General features: G+C 40.8%; 1 protein-coding gene across 1 annotated transcript; it reads left to right on the forward strand.

The window, feature by feature from the left end:
* Window positions 1-11,710: 11,710 nt before the first annotated feature.
* On the forward strand, window positions 11,711-12,277 carry LOC110704209. The gene has a single exon (XM_021882005.1). It carries the CDS (start codon window positions 11,711-11,713, stop codon window positions 12,275-12,277), a length of 567 nt encoding a protein of 188 aa, XP_021737697.1.
* The last annotated feature ends 8,740 nt before the right edge of the window (window positions 12,278-21,017 follow it).

A 21,017-nucleotide genomic window follows, 5' to 3' on the forward strand; every position in this document is an offset into this window, starting at 1 on the left:
TAAAACGGATAACTCGAGGGGCAGCCCCATAACACTCTAGAACAAGATAGATTATTTAGCTTGTTGGTAAAGAGCAATATTTACCTCAAAAATGAGTTTTTTAGACGAAAATTTTATAAATTAAGTCTCCATAACCAGAGATTATTGTCGGAAAACCAAATGTGGTAGTGCTACTCAAAGTTTTTATGCTTTTGTGGTAGTTTTTTCGTAAAAAAAAAAATAATAGGCAAAAGTAGTCATTTAAATGGTAGTTGTTGACAAAATTTGCTATGTACATATATGGTATTCATGTTAAGCTGACATTTTGTCTATGGATTTATGTGGGGTTTATTTAAGCCATCCAATTTTAATGTATAATTTTGTAGTTATGTTGTAGTTACTTTTGTATGTGAATGTATATCTTTGAACTATTTTAACATATTATTAGTTTATTGGAATAATATTATGCTCACTTTTAACTCTATTACTAGTCTATATTAAGAATATAATTTTATCATTGTCGTATTGAGAACTTTGAGTATTTATTGTCCTTTTTTATTATCAGGGTTGTGTTAATAGCATCAACATCAATAATAACGTTAGCATTGTTGAGGAATGTTATCCTCTTAGGTATCCTTTTGGATCCTTGTGGATGCTGAGTATCCTAATAGGATCCTTGTGGATGCTGAATATCCTAAAAGGATTGTTTTAATAAAAGGATATGGCCTATTCCTTTCGATGTAAGGGAATAATAACCTTGGCTCTTATGGAAATATTGAAATTTAAAAAAAAAATTAAAAAAAAGGAAAAAGAAAAAAGCAAATTGAAAGCTAGTTTCTAGAGCAAAAAGCAACGGTAACATTATGCCACTTGTCAAGATATGAGTGGTTTATAGTTTTATGTGGTTGTAAAACTTATAACAGTTATAACTTTCAAACCATAAATAATAATAAAAAAAAATTAAAAAAATATATATTTTCCCTAATTTCAACATGAGTACAATTTCATAAAATTTCATTCTTTATAACATGAGTACAATTTTACCATATTTTCACACACTTTCATTTTTAGCTTTTTTGTCTGATTAATCTCATATTTACGAAAAAAAAAATAATATATATATATATATATATATATATATATATATATATATATATATATGATATCACTAAAACACAAATTTATTTCTCCATTTCACTTTCACTTTCAATTACTCTTAAACGTGGATCGAAATAATTTGAATTACAGAAGGAACGTAATTTTCAAAATAATCCAAATTTCTAATATAATAAAAATTATTCTCCTTTAGATCCAAATCTATTGAGTAATCCTCAGTTTCATGCTGCTTTACAATGGTATAATAGTCAACCAAGACCAACAAATGTCAATAATAATCCCCAATTTCAACCTTATTTCCCTCAAAGTAGTTCATCCTTTCAACAAACTTTTGGTAATACCCATTTTCCCCATGCATGAACATTTCACTCATAATATGGACCAATCTCCAAAAAGAGTTTGTAGTAGCAATGCAACTCCGATAGTGGGGGGTGGTGAACATGTTGAAGAATTAGTGAAGGCACAACATTTAGAAGATATTGATGATGTAAAAGTCAAAATTGTTCTAAAAGTGGTTGTTAATCCAGCCGAACAAAGGAAAAACCAAGCATGGAGCATCGCTGAGGATAACGCACTTGTATTAGCATACATAAATGCCGGAGGTGACGTAGAGAGGGGAACCAAGACCAAGATAAGCGGGTTATGGGTTGAAATTTATAACCTATATATATGATGAGTGTCATTTATGGCACTCATAGGGTAGTTTTCTTCGTAGTTTTGTGCTCATTTTTAGCTTCCTATGTCGTGTTTTTATGAAAAAATGCTTTCTTTGTGTGCTTGTGTTAGTTTAGAGAAATGCATGTTTTTAATGGTTTTATTATCCTTTTTCTGCATTTCTTTGCTATTCACTCGCTTTCTGCTTTGTTTGACTTGTTTTGTAGGTGTGTCGGGATTATCTGAGGCTCAAATATCGAGGAGGAAGCCCAACACGAGCTTTAGAGGTCACCAAAACTGAGTCCGGGAAGTTAGAGTGTGAGAAAACCAAGTTAGAAGTCAAAGCAAAGTTGCTTGGGCTGGTTGCATGGGCAAGATCTTATGCGTGAAGAAGAATTCAAGAGTTTTTAAAGGAAGGAATGACCAGTATTAGGTAGGCCTTTTAGCTCGAGCGAGCACATTCACCTGCCCAAGCAACTCCTTGCACTAGGCATCGAGCAACTACTTGCATAAGCTCCGCACAAGCAGCAGCTCGGGCAGGGCATGAGCAGCTGCTCGGCCAGGCAGCCTAGCGCGCCTGTGCAAGGCCTCCTGCGCGAGCTACCCTGTTATGCAATTTTTACTCGGATTTTCTTCTTTTCTCTTATAACTATAAATATGTACAACCTCTTTATTTTTGGTGAGACTTCATTTTTTGCAACTTTTAGAGAGAGATTAGAGAGGCTAATTAGAGAGAGAAAGTAGAAAGAAAAACACTTGGATACTTGATTTGTACTTCAAATTTGCTCTAATCAAGCTTGAATTTCCTTTAATCAATGATAATTAGTGAGATTTATTTTCCTTAATTCTTCTCTTTTGGTTTAATTCTTGCTTTGATCTTATTTGATTGTTTAATTTATTTGATTTTTGATTATTTGCTTGATTACTTGAATTTCTCTTTGATTAGTTGAATATATGATGATAATGATGATTTGTTTAGTTTTGTTTCTTCAACTCAATATGCTTAGTGAGTAGTTTTCTTAGCTAGGGTGTAAGGGAAGCATGTATGATTGATACATTGTTGCTAATTTGGGGATTTTGATAAATTGATCATTGTTGTGATTAAATTGATTAATGGATTTGTGCATGTGTTTAGTTTGATAGGATTGATCAACCAAGATTGCTAAGCTTGATTGCATTGATGATCCTAATGACATGACCACTTGATTTAGGATTTTCAATCATCAATTAGTTTGAATTGTGATTCAACTAGTTTGTCATTAATAAAGGAGACCTAGTTTGACAATTAGATGATAGCCTTTTGAACTCTTAGATTGAAATTGCCATTAGTCTTTGCAACGCTCAATTGCTTCGATTTACCCCCAATTTTGCATTCTATCGTGATTACATGTGGAACCTAATCCCTAGCTTATTAATATTTGATTTTATCTTGATTTCATTGTTTGTTTGCTTAGTTTAGCTCACACTATAATCACACCCTTGCTTTGAAGTAGCTTATCTAGAAACTTTAGTGATATACTACCCATTCTCCGTGGATTAACCCGAACTTGCCCTAGATTTCTATTTAGTTGACTTAGGCAAGCTAGTTAACGACCTAGTTTAACCCTATGTCAATATACAAAAAGGCAATTAAGAATGGAAAACCTCAATGAGATCAAGGTAAGAAACATTAAATCTATGCAAAATCAATAGGATCACATAAATTTACATGTCGGTAAATGGGTTAACGCCTATGGTTATCATTATCGAACCATGGGTACTGGTGAATCAAAGCAGAATTTGGAGAAATTTGCTCACAAGGATTATTACGCAGCTAACGGTAAGATGTTTCAGTTTTTTCACCATATGCCCCTGACTTTTTAGTTTATTCACCATATACCCATGAACTTTTTTAATTACACCATATACCTTTGAGTTTTCATAAAAATACATCGTATACCCTTAGTGACTACAAGATGAGTGAAGTTTGGTTAAATATTCCCCGGAACTGTTGCATTTTACGGTGTTCCAATTACCGTGTGGAAACAAAACCCTGCCCCAAACCACATGCATAAATAATTACGACTAACTAGCATAATCAACATAAAGCATAAACATGCATTAAACACTTAAAGGAAATAGAAATTACCCTTAAAGTATGCTTCGCCACGAACACGAATACGATCTTTGAATACCAGAAGCTTAGAACCGCTCACGCGCGTTCCTCCAAATTTGCCATCTCGGAAGTACTCTCCCCACAAACGGCGCCAAATGTTTCGGGGTTTTTGGTGTCTCTCGAGAGAGTTACAATTAAAAGAATGCGCGTTGACCGTCTATACCTGCAAAACCACGGAAAGTCTGGTTGGGTGGAGTTCCGCCTCCGACGATCAAGTTAAAACATTTTCGGATGTATTAAAGTGCGGAATGTAAAGGTTTTTCTCTCTGATTCAGATAGAATTCTGGAATTAATATTGCTCGGTTTTTGTGTTTGTATTTATGAATGTGTAATAAATGAGGATTTTCCTCTATTTATAGTTGAAGGGGATCAGTTCCCCTTTTAGGGTTAGGGTGCCACGTGTCAGTAGAGGATTGGATCCCTTTGGGCCTCTCTCAGGCTGACATGTGTCAGCATACCATTGGGCCACGTGGACAGGGTATTTTTGCCCTAAACAATTGCATATTTTAAGTTTTTTAATCAAAATTCTTAGATTCAAATCTTTATATTTACTCTATTCTTTTTTACTTGAACTGTTTCTTTTATTACGCTTGCCAATGCAAAACTTTAACGACCAATTAATTTAATTCTTCATAATTAAAATTTATAAAAGTTATATATATTACGATAGTACTTATTGAGACGAATTCAAAAAAATAATGTATGAATACTGTTTAGGGTAAAATTACCCATGACAAATGGACCAATCCGGACCTGTCACCTATCCACCATGTGGGCCAATCAGCGTTCGCCACTTCCCACCCTGAGAGGTCCAACATGGGCTAATCAGGCCACGCCTTGTGGCCCATAATCTGCCAACCTGGAAAACGGCCGCCAAAGGCCCGAATCCCGAGGCAAGCCCAATAAGTCCTAAGTTTTCCCAGAAAACCTAGTATAAGGCACGTACTTCGAGGCTATAAATACAGTAATTAGCCTTCATTAAACAAGATTCAGAATTAATTACTCACACCTAGAGAAGCCAAAACACACGTGCATTCTGTTTGTTAGACTTGACTTAGCAATTAATTGCACTTCCTGATCACTCTTCCCCTCGATGAACCAGATCACCCTTTACTTTTCGCACCTTTTTACTCCACATACAAGTACTAACTTGATCGTCGGAGGTGGAGCTCCCTGCACCCGAAGTTTCCGTTGTTTTGCAGGTACAGGCGCAAGGGTACCTGACCCGGAATTGTAACTCTCCCGCACGACACCAGAAAACCCCGAAACATTTTGGCGCCGTCTGTGGGGAGAGTACTTTCGAGATGGCATCACAGTTTGTACCGATTCTAAGTGAGAAGCATCACATGGATGACCCTCAGGTCTACTCAGACCAAGATACCGACCATCACACGGCCCCCGACGGGTCCCTCAGAGCTCGACGCACCCGTCCCACTAAAAGGAGGGAGCAGGAGGACTGCCAGGCTGATCCTAATAAACCAGCTGGCCCGACGCCTGAACATCAATAGGCGGCCGAGGGATCTTCCCTCATTACTAGGAACGAACTCATGACCCTCATGAGTAGTTTCAAGGGAAAGATCCAAGACTTGATCAAAATAAGGACGGCTGTCCCCGCAAGAGAACAGTCGACTAAAAGACCCTCCCAATTGATGTGTGGCATTTACACCACCATTTTACCCTCTTTCATTAGAGATTTCCCCCGGATTTGTCACTTGTTTATGCCTCTTTTCACCGCTTTTATCTCGATTATAGTCACTTTAACTCCCTCTCGTGTTTTCCCTTCCCTTTTGTCTTTTCTTTAAGTTTTTACCTCCTTTTCGTGTGTTTTGATAGCTCCTAGCACTCGTGGGCGAATCATGGGTCACTAGTTTGAGTAGAGATGCTAAGGGAGCTTGCCAAGGAAGTGGAGATGCCAAAATGGAGAGGGCGCGCTGATGAGCATAGCCGCGGGCGCGACAATCTTGGTTTGACGAGCTTATTACCCTGCTTGGAGAGGGCGCGACAACCTGTTCGAAGAGCCCTCTCCCTTGCCATTTTTCCTCATTTTGGTAGAAGACTATAAATAGTCTTTAGCTTGAGTTTTTGGGGGCATTCACTATTCCATTGGCTTAAAATCATTTGTAGAGAGAGGATATCCATGTCTTCTAGAGAGAGAAAACACTAGTCTTCACGAATCAATATTTGTAATCAAATATTCAAGCTTTCTTCTAGATTGTTGCTACTACTTTGATGATTTGGTAATCTTTCATCCTTATATTATCAATCTTTACTTTTGTTTCTCTAGTTTTTGATTTTCTTGGTTTCATTGTTCTTACTTGAGTTTTCCTTCATAAATATTCAAGCTTTATTAGTTTCTTTGATTTCCTTTCAAGTTAGAATCATGCTAGGTTGTGTTGATATTGAATATATGCTTATGTTAGTTGTTATGGCTATTCCCTTCCTTCTAGATTAGGTTTTTAGCTAGGGAAGGGGGTGAAAATCATGTGTATTTGAGTATCTATTGATTATTGATTGGGATTTATTTTTGAGCTGATGACTTGAGCTAAAATATGCTTGGAGTTAGTGTGTGCACCTCTAATCCCAAGAGTCTAGCCCTTGATTGAATGCATGAGAATGATTTAATCTAGGTGTGAATGATTTCATCGATTTTCTTGAGTAGTTGAATGAGAGTGAACTATCTTAGGTAGAGTTTATACTCCTAGAATTGGTTCCTTATCGGTTTTCATTAGTATTCCTTGTTCATGATTGAATCCCCCTTTCCCTAGTGCTTTTGTCATTGTTATCTCTCTAATCTAGTCCATTTACTTGCATTTAAGAGTGTTTAATCTATTCCCATTGCTTTTAGTTTATTCTAGGCTCTATAGTAGATGCTATGTCCGTAGGATTCTTCAAACACAAATATCAATACCTCTTTTGTTACTAGCAATTTATCCTAGATTTAGTATTAATTGTGCTAAACCCCCGTTTCCTTGGGAATCAACCCTACCTCACCGCTATCTAAAGTAAAATTGATAAAGAGTCAGGATAGGAGATATAAATTGTAATTTTGATCTTGGATAGTAAACTAACGACCTATTGTCCACCGATCAAAATTTTGGTGCCGTTGCCAGGGAAGCGGCTTGTTTTGCACATTTATTTGCATTATTAGTGGATTTGTTGCTTTTTATTTTGTTATTTTTCCACTTGCTAGTCATTGCTAATTGCTTGCTTAGCTTTGGTGAATGCAAAGAAGATCTCAAGGACCACCTACTCACAACCTTGATCACGAAATCGACTGCACCTTGAGACAAGTCCGTAGACTTTATCTAGAAGAGGGACGAGGTTTTGGTGCTATCTTTGATAGTGAGAGTGATTCTTGTTCCTCACATTCCCAAGGCGACGAAATGGCGGGACAACAAGTGGATGTTTTATTTCGTGAGTTTGGTAATCCGGAAGATTATGAGCTCACCAGTGGGATATTGCTACCCGTCACGGAAACTAACTTCACCATCCATCCTCAATACACAAAAAATGGTTCAAGCGGAGCAATTCTCGGGTTCTCCAAGTGAAGACCCCATTGAGCATCTTGATAGATTTCTTGAACTTTGTGCCATGATACAAACCAACCAAGTTTCTCAAGAATACATTCAGATGCACCTATTCCGAAAATCTCTTGCGGGGAGAGCGAAGAAGTGGCTCAAGCAAGTCAAGCCTAATTCTCTCACAACATGAAGGGAAATTGTCCAAGCATTCTTGAAAAGGTTTATTTCCGAAGAGAAGAACACCGAGATGAGGAGGAAGATCGCATCATTTGAACAAGAGGCGGATGAAAGCCTTAGTGAAGCTTGGGAGAGGTTCAAAGAGTTTGTGCAAGCATGTCCCCACCATGAATACAATCAAAGCTTACTCATGAGGTTATTCTATGAAGGCTTGGAACCGATGTCTCGAGCTAATTTGGATGCGGGGGCGGTTTGGCAATTGATCAAAGTCCCTCAAAATCAAGTTGAAGCAACAATTGAAGAGGTAGTCAAAAACTACTCTTGGGGAGGTAGAAGGAGGAATGCGCCAAAGAAAGGTGGGAAATATGAGTTGAAAAAAGTTGATCAATTGCAACATCAAATTGAGCTTTTGACAAAGGGGCTCGCAAAGTTGAACACCAATGTCACTAGTGGTGCAAGCTCCTCCCAAGTCAAATCTTTCTCTTGTCAAAATTGTGGTGGTACAAACCATGACACATCCTATTGTGGAGGTTTAAGCCCGGAGCAGGTAGCGGCATACAACACAAGGTAAGAAGGATATAGGGGAAATGGAGGAGGAGTAGCTTGGAGACAACCACCACTCGGATTTGTAACACAACCTCAACAATGGAATCAACAAGCTCAACAACCATACAATTCCAACCCCCAACATCAAAACCCACCTCCATTCCAAATCCAAAATCAAAGAGGAAACTACCCAAGAAACAACCAACACAATAACCAACACCAATACCACAATCAAAGTCAAGCGACTCAAAGGAGTCAAGAGCAAGCATCTCAACCCGATTCTACTAAAACTTAAATTCTTCAACAACTTTAAGCCATGAATCAACAAATGCAAGAATTCAAGGCTCATAACAATATGGTTAATTCACAACTAGCTCAATTGGCCGAGAGGGTTCCTTTCAACTCATCTTCTACTTTGTCCGGACAATCACAAACCAACCCTTCCAACATTGTGAAACCCGACTCTTGCAAGGCAATCACATTGAGATCGGGTACATCCTATGAGGGGCCCAAGGAAGGGGATAGCAAGGAAAAAAAGGAAGGAGAAGAGAGGGTGAGTGAAGATAAAGAAGTTGAAGAAGAGAAGGTTGATGAGAAAGAGAAGAGTATGAAGAAAAAGAAGTCTAAGGATGTGGTGACATCCTCAACTTCTAGTGAGGCTAGAAATCTTGATGGACCGGTTCCTTTTCTCGTTCGACTTGCGGAGAGAAAATTGAATGACAAATTCGCAAGGTTCTTAAGTGTGATGAAGAACTTACACATTAACCTCCCTTTCATTGAGGTTGTCACACAAATGCCTTCATACTCCAAGTTCTTGAAAGACATTCTAACCAACTAGAGGAAGCTTAATGATGAGCTTATCACTCTTCCACATCAAGTGAGTGCACTTGTTCAACACAAAATGCCCAAGAAACAAAAGGATCTGGGAGGCTTCACCTTACCGGTCAAGATTGGGAACATGGAAGCTAGGGGTGCCTTAGCCGATCTTGGAGCAAGTGTTAGTTTGATCCCTCTATCCATTGCTCAAAATCTTAACATTGAGATGATCCCCACAAGGAAAACCATTCAATTGGCCGATCGTTCGGTGAAGCTAACTTGTGGTGAGCTTGAAGATGTCCCTATTCAAGTTGGGCATATCTATGTGCCTTGTAACTTTGTAGTGATGGATATGGAAGAAGATGTGGATATACCTTTGATTTTGGATCGTGAAGCTCTTAAGACCTTGGGGGCGGTAATCAATTGCAAGAACAACACCATTACATGCGAGGTGGCCGATGAAAAAATTGTCTTTGAATTCTCTAAGCTCCTTAAGACCCCCATGGTTGAGAAGTGCTATAGGGTTGATGTTGTGAATGAAGAACTAGATCGTTTGGGAAGGGTCATGATGAGTCCTCAATATCCAATGGTTGAAGCTCTCACATGCGAGGAAGAGTACTTCTCTTAAGAAGCAAAGGAGTTTGCCATCGCCATTGAAGAAGCCAAAGAGGAGGAAGCGAGTGATTATAAGCATCAAGAGCTAGAATATGAGGAGGAAAATTTTGAGGAGAGTCCTAAGCCTCCTCCCAAGGTAGAACTCAAACCCCTTCCCCCTTCTTTGAAATATTCTTATCTTGGCAATGAAGGGGAATACCCTATTATTGTCAATGCTTCCCTTGATGGTCTTGATTTGGAAAAATTGATTGTAGTTTTGATAAAATATAGAAATGTGATAGGGTATAGCATTGATGATATCAAGGGTATTAGCCCTTCTTTATGAATGCATCGTATTCACCTTGAGGATGATCAATCCACCTCTATTGAGCCTCAAAGGAGGTTGAACCCCAGCCTCCAAGAGGTTGTCAAGAAAGAAATTTTGAAATTGCGTGAGGCGGGTATAATCTATGCTATCTCCGATAGCAAGTGGGTTAACCCGGTTCACGTGGTTCTTAAAAAGGGTGGAATGACCATTGTCAAGGGAAAGGAGGAGAGGAAATATCCACCCGGACGGTGACCAAGTGGAGGATGTGCATTGATTATAGGAAGTTGAACAAAAACACTAAGAAAGATCATTTTCCTCTCCCCTTCATGGACCAAATGTTAGAAAGACTCTCCCATCATGCTTTCTTTTGCTTTTTTGATGGATATTCCGGCTTTTTCCAAATTCCTATCTATCTAATTGATCAAGAGAAAACTAATTTTACGTGTCCAGGCCATATGGGACATTTGCATACCGAAGAATGCCATTCGGGTTATGCAATGCTCCCTCAACTTTCCAACGATGCATGACCTCCATTTTTTCTGAAATGCTTGAGAATGAGATTAAAGTTTTTATGGATGATTTTACTATTGGCGGCTTTGTCTTGTGACACATGTATTATTAACCTTGAAAAAGTTTTGAAAAGGTGTCAAGAGACGAGTTTAGTGTTGAATTGGGAAAAATGCCATTTTATGGTCGAGGAAGGTATTGTCTTAGGCCATAAAGTATCAAAAAAGGGCATTGAAGTCGACTCGGCTAAGGTTTCGGTGATTGCTAAGTTGCCCCCTCCCACCTCCGTTACAGGAGTGAGAGCTTTTCTAGGGCATGCCGGTTTTTACCGGAGGTTTATCAAAAAAAATTCATCAATCGCCAAGCCCTTAACCGAGTTACTCAAAAAGGATGTTGTGTTAAATTTTGATGAGGCTTTCCTTGAGGCATTTCGAAAACTCAAGGAAGCCCTCATCTCCTCTCCCGTTGTGCAAGCTCCGGACTGGAGCTTTCCCTTTGAACTAATGTGTGATGCTAGTGATCTTGCAGTAGGTGCTGTGCTTGGACAAAAGAAGGAAGGTCGATCCTATGTCATCTACTATGCAAGTAGAACACTTGACGAAACTCAAAGGAATTATGCCACAACGGAAAAGGAAATGCTAGCGGTTGTCTTTTCCCCCGGAGTTTACCTCTCAACAAAAGAAGAGATTTTTCAAAGAAGTGAGGAGGTATTTTTGGAATGATCCTTATTTGTCCAAGCAATGTGGAGATGGCCTCTTTCGGAAATGTGTCCCGGATCATGAGATCGAGGGAGTTCTTGAACATTGCCACTCAATGCCGTGTGGAGGGCATGGAGGATTTGAAAAGACCGTGGCAAAGATCTCTCAATCTCTTCTTTGGTGTCCAACAATGCACAAAGACACCCATAAGTTCGTTTCAAGGTGTGACAAATGCCAAAGAAGTGGGGGCATAACCAAAAGAGATGAAATGCCCCAACAAAACATCTTGGAGGTTGAACCCTTTGATGTTTGGGGATTCGACTTCATGGGGCCTTTTGTCTCTTCATGTGGGAATTTTTATATCTTGGTGGCGGTGGACTATGTGACCAAGTGGACCCTCCCTCACCAATAACCACAAGGTTGTGCTCAAGCTCCTTAAGAAGGTTATTTTCCCGCGATTCAGGGTTCCAAGAGTTCTAATTAGCGATGGTGGTTCTCATTTTTCCAAGAAACAACTCGAAGCTCTCCACAAGCGATATGGAGTTCATCACAAGGTTGTTCTCCCTTACCACCCTCAAACTCAAGGACAAGTGGAAGTGTCCAATAGAGAGATCAAAGGATGGTGAACATGTCTAGGAAAGATTGGTCTCTAAAGCTCGATGACACGATTTGGGCTATAAGGACGGCATACAATACCCCCATAGGATCGACCCCCTATCAGCTGGTCTATGGGAAGGGTTGTCATTTGCCGGTTGAGTTGGAATATAAGGCTTGGTGGGCGATCAAGGAGCTTAACATGGACATGTCCTTAGCGGGAGAGAAGAGATTGCTTAAGCTTAACGAACTTGAGGAGCTCCGGTACGATGCATATAAGAACTCGAGGCTCTACAAGGAGAGGACTAAGAGATGGCACGACCGGCACATAAGGAACAAGAGCTTCAAGGTTGGAGACAAGGTGTTGTTGTTCAACTCGAGACTTCGGTTGTTTCCCGGAAAATTAAAATCCAAATGGTCGGGGCCTTTCACAATTTCGAAGACTACTCCTTACGGATCCTTTGAGTTGGAAGCGGAGGGGAACAAGTTCATGGTTAATGGCCACCGTTTGAAGCTCTACCATTGCAATGACCAAGTTGGCATAATTGAGTGCATGAGGCTCGATCCACCGGATCCTAAGCCGCTTATTTGATGATGATGTGTCATGGTCAAGCTAATGACCTTATAAAGAAGCGCTTCTCGGGAGGCAACCCGAGTTCTCAACTCTCTTGATTTTGTGTTTCTTGTGTTTGATTATTTTTGGACGATTTTTCTTTAATCTCTTATTGTGTGTGTGTTTGTTCTTCCATCAAGTACTTGGATCTTTGGGATTTTAATCTATTAAGTTGAGTTTGGAGAGGAGAAGGAAAATGGAAGAATTGAAATTGGAGATGCCAGGTGAAATCCTGGAGAGGGCGCGCACAGGCAATCCCGCGGGTGCGGGCAGTCCCCCTTCAGTTTTCCAAGGGAAAATGGAGATGCTTGGGAGATGGTTGAGAGAGGGCGCGGACAGGATCCCCACGGGCGCGGCACTAAGCCCCGCGGGCGCGGACAGTCATTGCCGCGGGCGCGTTTCTACATCCTGCGGGCGCGAAAAACATATCAGAATCTTCAGATGCTAAGCCCCGCGAGCGCGGCACTTATACCCGCGGGCGAGGCCCTACGGGTCTACAATTTTGATTCTATTCTCATCCAAATGCCCGAAACAAATTACAACCCCAACCTAGAATTTTTCCCTCTTTCTCTCTCTACCCTTCACTCCTCTTCAAACCCTAACTCAATTTGCATCAAATCCTCCCCCAAAATCATCAAAATTCATCAAATTTCTTCACTCTACTTGAAGTTTCTCAACAAAAATCTCAATTTCCACCATCAAAAACACAAAAATCTCGGTTCTACCGTTGTGCGGGATTTGGTTTCTCCTTTGAGGGATTCTTGGAGGTGGGCTTCTCTTCTTCTTCAAAGGCTAGTAGGAGTACATCTTGGAACTCATTGTTGGTATATATTTCTTTCTTACTCTCTATTTCCTTTGATTTTGAAGTGTATGCTTGTTTAAGAAAACTATTTGTTTGTGAATCTTCATGTTGAAATTTTTTATGGTTGTGCTCCCATTTTATACTCATCTATCATCTTAACATTATTGATTTTTGAGTTGTTTTTTGTTATAGTTGTCTCTCCTTATATATTTCTTGGTTGTGAGTTGTTCTTGGTGTTTATTTGGAAGCGTTCTTTGTGGTATTCGATTGGTTTTGGAAGTTGTTGTAGTTGATTATTGGTGTAAATTGTGAGGCGACTTTCTTGGTGATTAGTATATTTGTATGGTAAAAATGGTGTTTGGTTCAAAGAAAAAAAAGAGCGGGAAGGAACTTCAAGGTTCATCCTCCTCAAACCCCCAACAAAATGAACAAACACAAACCGCTCCACCACCTCTACCACCCCTTAAATTCCACAATAAAAGCCATAAACCCATCTACGACAACCTCCAAAACAGGAAATTGAGACCAACCAAACACTACCACCAACCCACCACCACCAAGCTTGGCATCGACGAGGATTGTTGGTTCTTGTTCAACAATCTCGGGCTAAGCTCTTTTGTGACTAGTGCCTATCGAACCTACAAAGAGCCCACCCTTGAGTTTCTTGCCTCATTAGAATGTCATGCCGCGGGGGATAATAATTCTTCGTCTCCTTCCAACTCTTTAACAAAAAAGAAACCTTCGCCCTCCACCAGTTTAACCAACTACTTGACTTCAACCCCGATGCCGATATGTTCTTCCTAGAGCATGCAGGCCTCCATGCTTATGAGCCCCTTCATTGGTGGAAAGTCATCTCCAGGATGGACGCCTTCAACTCCAAGTATTCCCTAGCTAGCCAAATCATGCACCCGGCCATCAGACTTTTGCATCGAATTCTCGGGTACATGGTCTTCAACAAGCAAGATTTGGGGAAAATTACCACCGACGAAATCCGAATTCTATGGCTTGCTATGCAGCTGGAGATTGGGCACAGAATGAACTTCGGGTTTCTATTCACTAAATGCATTGAAGGTGTCCTCTCGGGCACAAGGAAGGGTGAAATTCATTTTGGGGGGATGGTCACTCGGATAGCCGAGAATTTGGGGCATTTGGATAAGCTGGAATCTTGCACCCCCGTGGGGAAGAGTGATGGGAATGATATTTTGCTCGACCTCGATCAACTAAAAACTATGAAATTCATCATTGATACCGAGGATCGAGGACGGACTTGGAGCTTACTTGTCTCCCATGAACACCATTGTTTCCTTCCCAAGCCGAGATTCACCTCCTTCACGAGGGAAGGGGAAAATTACCCGTGGTGGGTAAAGAAGGATTCAGGTGTCCTTCCTAGTGCAAGAATGGTCATGGGTGAAGGGTCCGGTCAAAGCCATGAGAGTGCGGAGGATGAGTTCAACCAACAACAACAACAACAACAACAACAAGGAAGAAGGCAACAACAACATCATCAACTCGACTACCAACAACAAATGGAGGCAATGAGAGCCCAAATGGAAAGCATGCAACTTGGCATGCAAGGTACGTTTGCTTCCCACCAACATCTTTCTTACGAAACCAACGCTTTGTATGATTTGAGTGTACGTAGAGGGGATGTCACCCCCCCGGTCAACTACCCATATGTGCCGGCCCTACAAGGGCCCGTGCCATCTTGGGGGGGTGACAACCAACCTACGTACCCCTATTGGCAAGGGACCTCGAACCCTATTGTGCCTAGGCGTGATTTCCCTGATGAGTCCAGTCATTATGATTACCGGGTTTCGGGTGGGAGTGATTACAGGGGTGATCCTAACTACTCCTATGTCGATCCCTCTCACCCCGCACCCCTTGTCCAACCCGAGCCATATGACCAGTTATCCGCATCCCAACTTGACCTCTTCAAAGGTCATTATGGATGGCCACCTGGCCACTCCGGAGGTTGGGACCCCTATGGGCCCCCCTCGGGCTTCTCTTATAACAATTGGAATGCGGATAACGATGGTGCCGGCCCTAGTGGCCATTAGTTTCCCCCTTGTTCTTTTTGTTCCCTCCCTTTGTTTTCCCTCCCCTTTATTACATGTCCTCCTGCCGCATCGAGGACGATGCTTTACTCTAGTGTGGGGGGTGTTTGAGTCAAAGGAGAGTGTTAGGGAATGCTTGAGGTAAGTGTGGGGGAAGGCACCTAGGACTCAAGGGACTATTTAGGGGTTTTGGGTGTAGGTGTCGTTGGTAGCGTTGTTGTTGTTGTTTGGTGTCTATGATGTCCATTTCTATGATGATGATGATATGATGATAATGTTATGATGATGATGATTTTATGATGATGGTATGTTTGGGTAGTAGGTCATACCCAAAGAATTGAGTTCATGGATTTTCTTTCTCTCTCTTGTACTAACTTTCTTTTCTTTGTAGTGCTCGCCTTGTTTTTCTCTCTCTTGTAGCTTGGAAGAAATTGGAAGCGACATGTGGAGGCACGGTAAATTGCATGGTTGCTTTATTCTTTCTTTGAGAGACATGCGTGAGATTTTTTCTTTACTTTTTTTTCTTTTTTTCTCTTCTCGTGTTGTGTTTAGTTTAGGATTTAGCTTAGGAAGGAGTTGAATGGTTCGAGGATGTTTGCATGCGGTTCCAAGGAACCTGGGATCGTTGGTATTTAGACCGAACGATCACTTGTATGTCGATTGGGATTTATTTGAATCTTTAAGCCTCTTATATGAACCTTCTTGATTCATCCTTTCTTTTGTTCTACTTTATTTTGTGTGATAAGCTTAATTATGGCATGATGATATGGTTGTATTTTGGAACTTGCTTGCTACATTTGGACTCTATCTCCGTGATGATGCATCCTAGAATGTTTGTCCTTTTCCTTAACTATGTGATGAGATGCACATATTGAGATTGTTGTTGATTGAACTAGACGAGCCTTAGTAAAGGTAGCAAGGGTAAGAACTTGTGAGGGCATTTGAACCCCTAGTTCATGGGATGTGGTAAGACGGAGTTGCTCCCTGTAGTGGATTTGAAGCCCTCTAGTTGGTATTTGCTTACTTCTCTCATCCCTTGTGAGGTTCACTTTATTCAAGCCTTCATCAATTTGTTGAGCGGCATTTTAGGATCCTTGACTATGCATGTTTGATTCCTTGTGTTGATTACTAGCTCCCGAGATCGTGACCTAGGACTTTTAGGGGAGGAAAAGGGCATTATTTCTCTTTTTTTTTTTTATATTTTCTTTTATTTAGTTACAAATTGGCTTTTCCTTTTTGCATCAACCTTCTTGCCAACCAATTTGAGCCTAATGTTTTCCCATTCTTGTCTCAACCTCATTACAAGCCTAGCGACCTATGTTTACCAACCCTTTTAATTAGTGAAGCAATGGGTTTGCGAGGCTAGTGTGAAAGAGCGTCATGAATATGAGCATGAATCATTTGTGAAATTGGTTTAAATTCTAGAGTTGAATATGTAAGGAAGATTGGAAAATAGTGTTGCTACTAAAAAAAAAAGGGTGTCATTTGGGAATGAGAAAGCTTGCCTATTTTGTATATAATAGAATAAGGTTGATAATGCGATGAAATTGAAATTATGGGTGTTCGTTTGAGTTGTGGTTGTGACTTGAGTTTCGTTTATAAGGATTTGTAATTCTTGTGCTTCATTTAGGACTTGCCACCAGCATTTCAAATGTTTTCCCTACCTCTACCTTGAGCCGTGTCATTACAACCCTTGTGAAGCCCCTTTGACTTTAAGAGTACGTGGTCAACACGGTGGAGGGAGATGGTTTTCAACTCTGTGGAAAGAGCGTGCATAGTTGAGATGTCGGGATGATCTTTTACCTCCTCAAAATGAATCTTTTTCTGGTTCCTTCGTGGAATCATGAGGAACCATCTAGGGGGACGATTTGAATCTAGTGGGGAGAACGCGGACCGTTTTAGAGGGGATTAGGGCGGAAGACAACTCACTAGTTCTTTATGCTTAGTTGAGGCTTGACTCTTGCAATTTTTAGCATCTTGAGGCGTGCATGCATCATGTAATTGAGAATAGCTAATATTCTTTGATGTTTTTAACATGGTTGAGTCCGAATAAAGCATTTGTCCATTATGAAATCTAATGTTGTTTTTCCAAAGCCATGCCATATTATGTTTGTCTTTGTGGTGTTTGTTTTATCTTTCTCTTTTTGGTCTTGCTTGAGGACAAGCAAGAGGTAAGTGTGGGGGATTTTGATGTGTGGCATTTATGCGACCATTTTACCCTCTTTCATTAGAGATTTCCCCCGGATTTGTCACTTATTTATGCCTCTTTTCACCCCTTTTATCTCGATTATAGTCACTTTAACTCCCTCTCGTGTTTTCCCTTCCCTTTTGTCTTTTCTTTTAGTTTTTACCTCCTTTTCGTGTGTTTTGATAGCTCCTAGCACTCGTGGGCGAATCATGGGTCACTAGTTCGAGTACAGATGCTAAGGGAGCTGGCCAAGGAAGTGGAGATGCCAAAATGGAGAGGGCGCGCTGATGAGCATAGCCGCGGGAGCGGTATTTTCCCCCGCGGGCGCGACAATCTGGGTTTGACGAGCTTATTACCCTGCTTGGAGAGGGCGCGACAGCCTTTTCGGAGAGCCCTCTCCCTTGCCATTTTTCCTCATTTTGGTAGAAGACTATAAATAGTCTTTAGCTTGAGTTTTTGGGGGCATTCACTATTCCATTGGGTTAAAATCATTTGTAGAGAGAGAATATCCATGTCTTCTAGAGAGAGAAAACACTAGTCTTCAAGAATCAATCTTTGTAATCAAATATTCAAGCTTTCTTCTAGATTGTTGCTACTACTTTGATGATTTGGTAATCTTTCATCCTTATAATATCAATATTTACTTTTGTTTCTCTAGTTTTTGATTTTCTTGGTTTCATTGTTCTTACTTGAGTTTTCCTTCATAAATATTCAAGCTTTATTAGTTTCTTTGATTTCCTTTCAAGTTAGAATCATGCTAGGTTGTTTTGATATTGAATATATGCTTATGTTAGTTGTTATGGCTATTCCCTTCCTTCTAGATTAGGTTTTTAGCTAGGGAAGGGGGTGAAAATCATGTGTATTTGAGTATCTATTGATTATTGATTGGGATTTATTTTTGAGCTGATGACTTGAGCTAAAATATGCTTGGAGTTAGTGTGTGCACCTCTAATCCCAAGAGTCTAGCCCTTGATTGAATGTATGAGAATGATTTAATCTAGGTGTGAATGATTTCATCGATTTTCTTGAGTAGTTGAATGAGAGTGAACTATCTTAGGTAGAGTTTATACTCCTAGAATTGGTTCCTTATCGGTTTTCATTAGTATTCCTTGTTCATGATTGAATCCCCCTCTCCCTAGTGCTTTTGTCATTGTTATCTCTCTAATCTAGTCCATTTACTTGCATTTAATAGTGTTTAATCTATTCCCATTGCTTTTAGTTTATTCTAGGCTCTATAGTAGATGCTTTGTCCGTAGGATTCTTCAAACACAAATCTCAATACCTCTTTTTTGTTACTAGCAATTTAGCCTAGATTTAGTATTAATTGTGCTAAACCCCCGTTTCCTTGGGAATCGACCCTACCTTACCGCTATCTAAAGTAAAATTTATAGAGTTAGGATAGAAGATATAAATTGTAATTTTGATCTAGGATAGTAAACTAACGACCTATTGTCCACCGATCACCAATCTGGGAGGACGAAACCTGTGAAAGATCGTCAGGCGACCCCCTATCCAAAATCTAGGGCAAGGCAGTCACCAGTGATCGACCTAGCAAAGTACCGCTTCCCTTCTCCAGGGAAGAGGAAACCCATCCTCCTTGTTCAGCCGGACGGGTCAAAGAAGACATACTCTGATGCTCGCATGATAATTGAGAAAAAGAGGAACCACCAACTGTCGGAGTCGGCCTCCACGTTTGACTTTCAGGACTGCCCACACAATACCTCCATGAGGTATTCAAAATCAAACTATGAGAACCAGACAGGAGGCACCCCCTCCCGCTCTGGTTTCCAAAAGTATCATGCGGCCCCGTATGTGCCACCCCAGCCATACGTTCTGCAATCACAATATTTCATACAACCTACTCCTTTTAGAGGACAGGCGGCAAGGAATGTCCAGCCTTTGGACTGGCAACTTTGGTTGTTCAAACTTAGAGAACAACCATCCGCCTTCTCCAAGGAAATAACGAAGGCCTCCCAACCGGCCAATGTTAAAAATATATTGGTAGGGACCTATGACGGCACTACCAATCCTGAAGACCATTTGATGGAATACACCAACCTCATGTACCTCCAAGGGTTGGATGATGCCACATGGTGTAAGTGTTTCTCGGCCACATTGAAGGGCCTCGCCTAGCAATGGTTTGGCAACTTGCCAGCCGGGTGTATCAACAACTTTAACACGCTTGCATACTTGTTCGCGTCAAATTTCTCCATGAACATTCCTGCTAAGAAAATAAGTCTCGAATTGGGAGCTATCCGGCAAGGGGAGAAGGAGGGGCTACGCTCCTACATTAGGCGGTTCCATATGATGAAAATTCATATTCAAGGATTGTCTGATGAGGTAGTCTACACAGACATTTTCAGAGGTCTGAAGGACGGGTCGAACTTCAAATTTGACCTTGTCAGGAAAAGGGTAGCTACTCTCCAAGAAGCACTGATGGAGGCGGACGCCTATATACAGGCGACTGAGCTCTGTAACATTAGTAAACAGTCAGACCCCAAGAGGTCTGACAACGGAGAGAGTCAGCCTACACATCCGGCTAATAAAGAAGAAAAGAAACCAAGTATGGGTGGCTGAGTCCTCAGAACAGTTGTCCCAGAAGAAAAACAGAGACGCAAAGATGTACTCCCCAAAGTACGAATTTAATAAATACTATTACTCCATCCTCATGGAGATTAAGGACCAGGTCTCCATTGACAAGCCGGCTACTATGAAGGGTTCCGCCAAAAATAGGAACAAAAACAAATACTGCAACTACCATGAGGATATTAGCCACGATACCAACGAATGCTATAGCCTTAAACGGCTGTTGGACCGTTTGGCTGATAAAGGAGTCCTCAAGTCTTATATCATGGGGTCGTACTTGTCCCATGGTTAGACAGGCGGCATCACACACAGCCGGCCAGGTCTAATCACCCCCAATTAAAGTTACATGCGCCTAGCATGACACTCAATGGCCACAGCCGGGAAGACCAGCCTCAGAGCATTCGACCTGGCAGCCAAGAACTGCAGCCGTCATACGGCCAGATGCCGGGAGTCGGATGGTCAAGCTTGTAGGCTATTATTGTTATCAAATCATTATTATGATTATGATTTTTTTAAAAAAAAGAAAAAGAAAAAAGAAGCTACTGCTATACGGCATTTGCATGTACTTGCCACGCATCTTCCAAACTCAATAAGTGGAAAAAGAAGCATGCAACATTTACTTAAGTATATATTGTATAATATACTTGGTATATATCATTCAACCAGCCTAGTGTAGTAGGCGGCTAGATATAGGCAACTCCATGAGAGGAGACAACCGTCTCTCGTGTGATCTACTGCTACTCTTTGTTGACACCTCCAAGAGCGTAGCTAGCAGGCGGCCATAATTCCACTATCAACTAGCTAGCACTGGCGGCAACCTAGCCTCCCAACTCCACGTAAACAAGCGACATTTTACGTGCCAAGCTAACTCCAAAATACACGGCCAAATGCCGAGTTCGAGTTGAAAAGTTTTCAACTCCATGAAAACAGAGCAATTTTCGAGTGTTGTAAGACAATGTATACTAAGCAAGTCAACCGGCACCATGCGAGCTCATTATGACCGGTTCCATGTTCTCAACTCCATTCAATGAGAATCGATAAAAATACCAGTGTTATTATGTATAAAAGCCACGGTACTCTCGCTGTTGT

This window comes from Chenopodium quinoa, unplaced genomic scaffold, assembly GCF_001683475.1.
Source record: "Chenopodium quinoa cultivar QQ74 unplaced genomic scaffold, ASM168347v1, whole genome shotgun sequence".
NCBI classification, from domain to species: domain Eukaryota; kingdom Viridiplantae; phylum Streptophyta; class Magnoliopsida; order Caryophyllales; family Amaranthaceae; genus Chenopodium; species Chenopodium quinoa.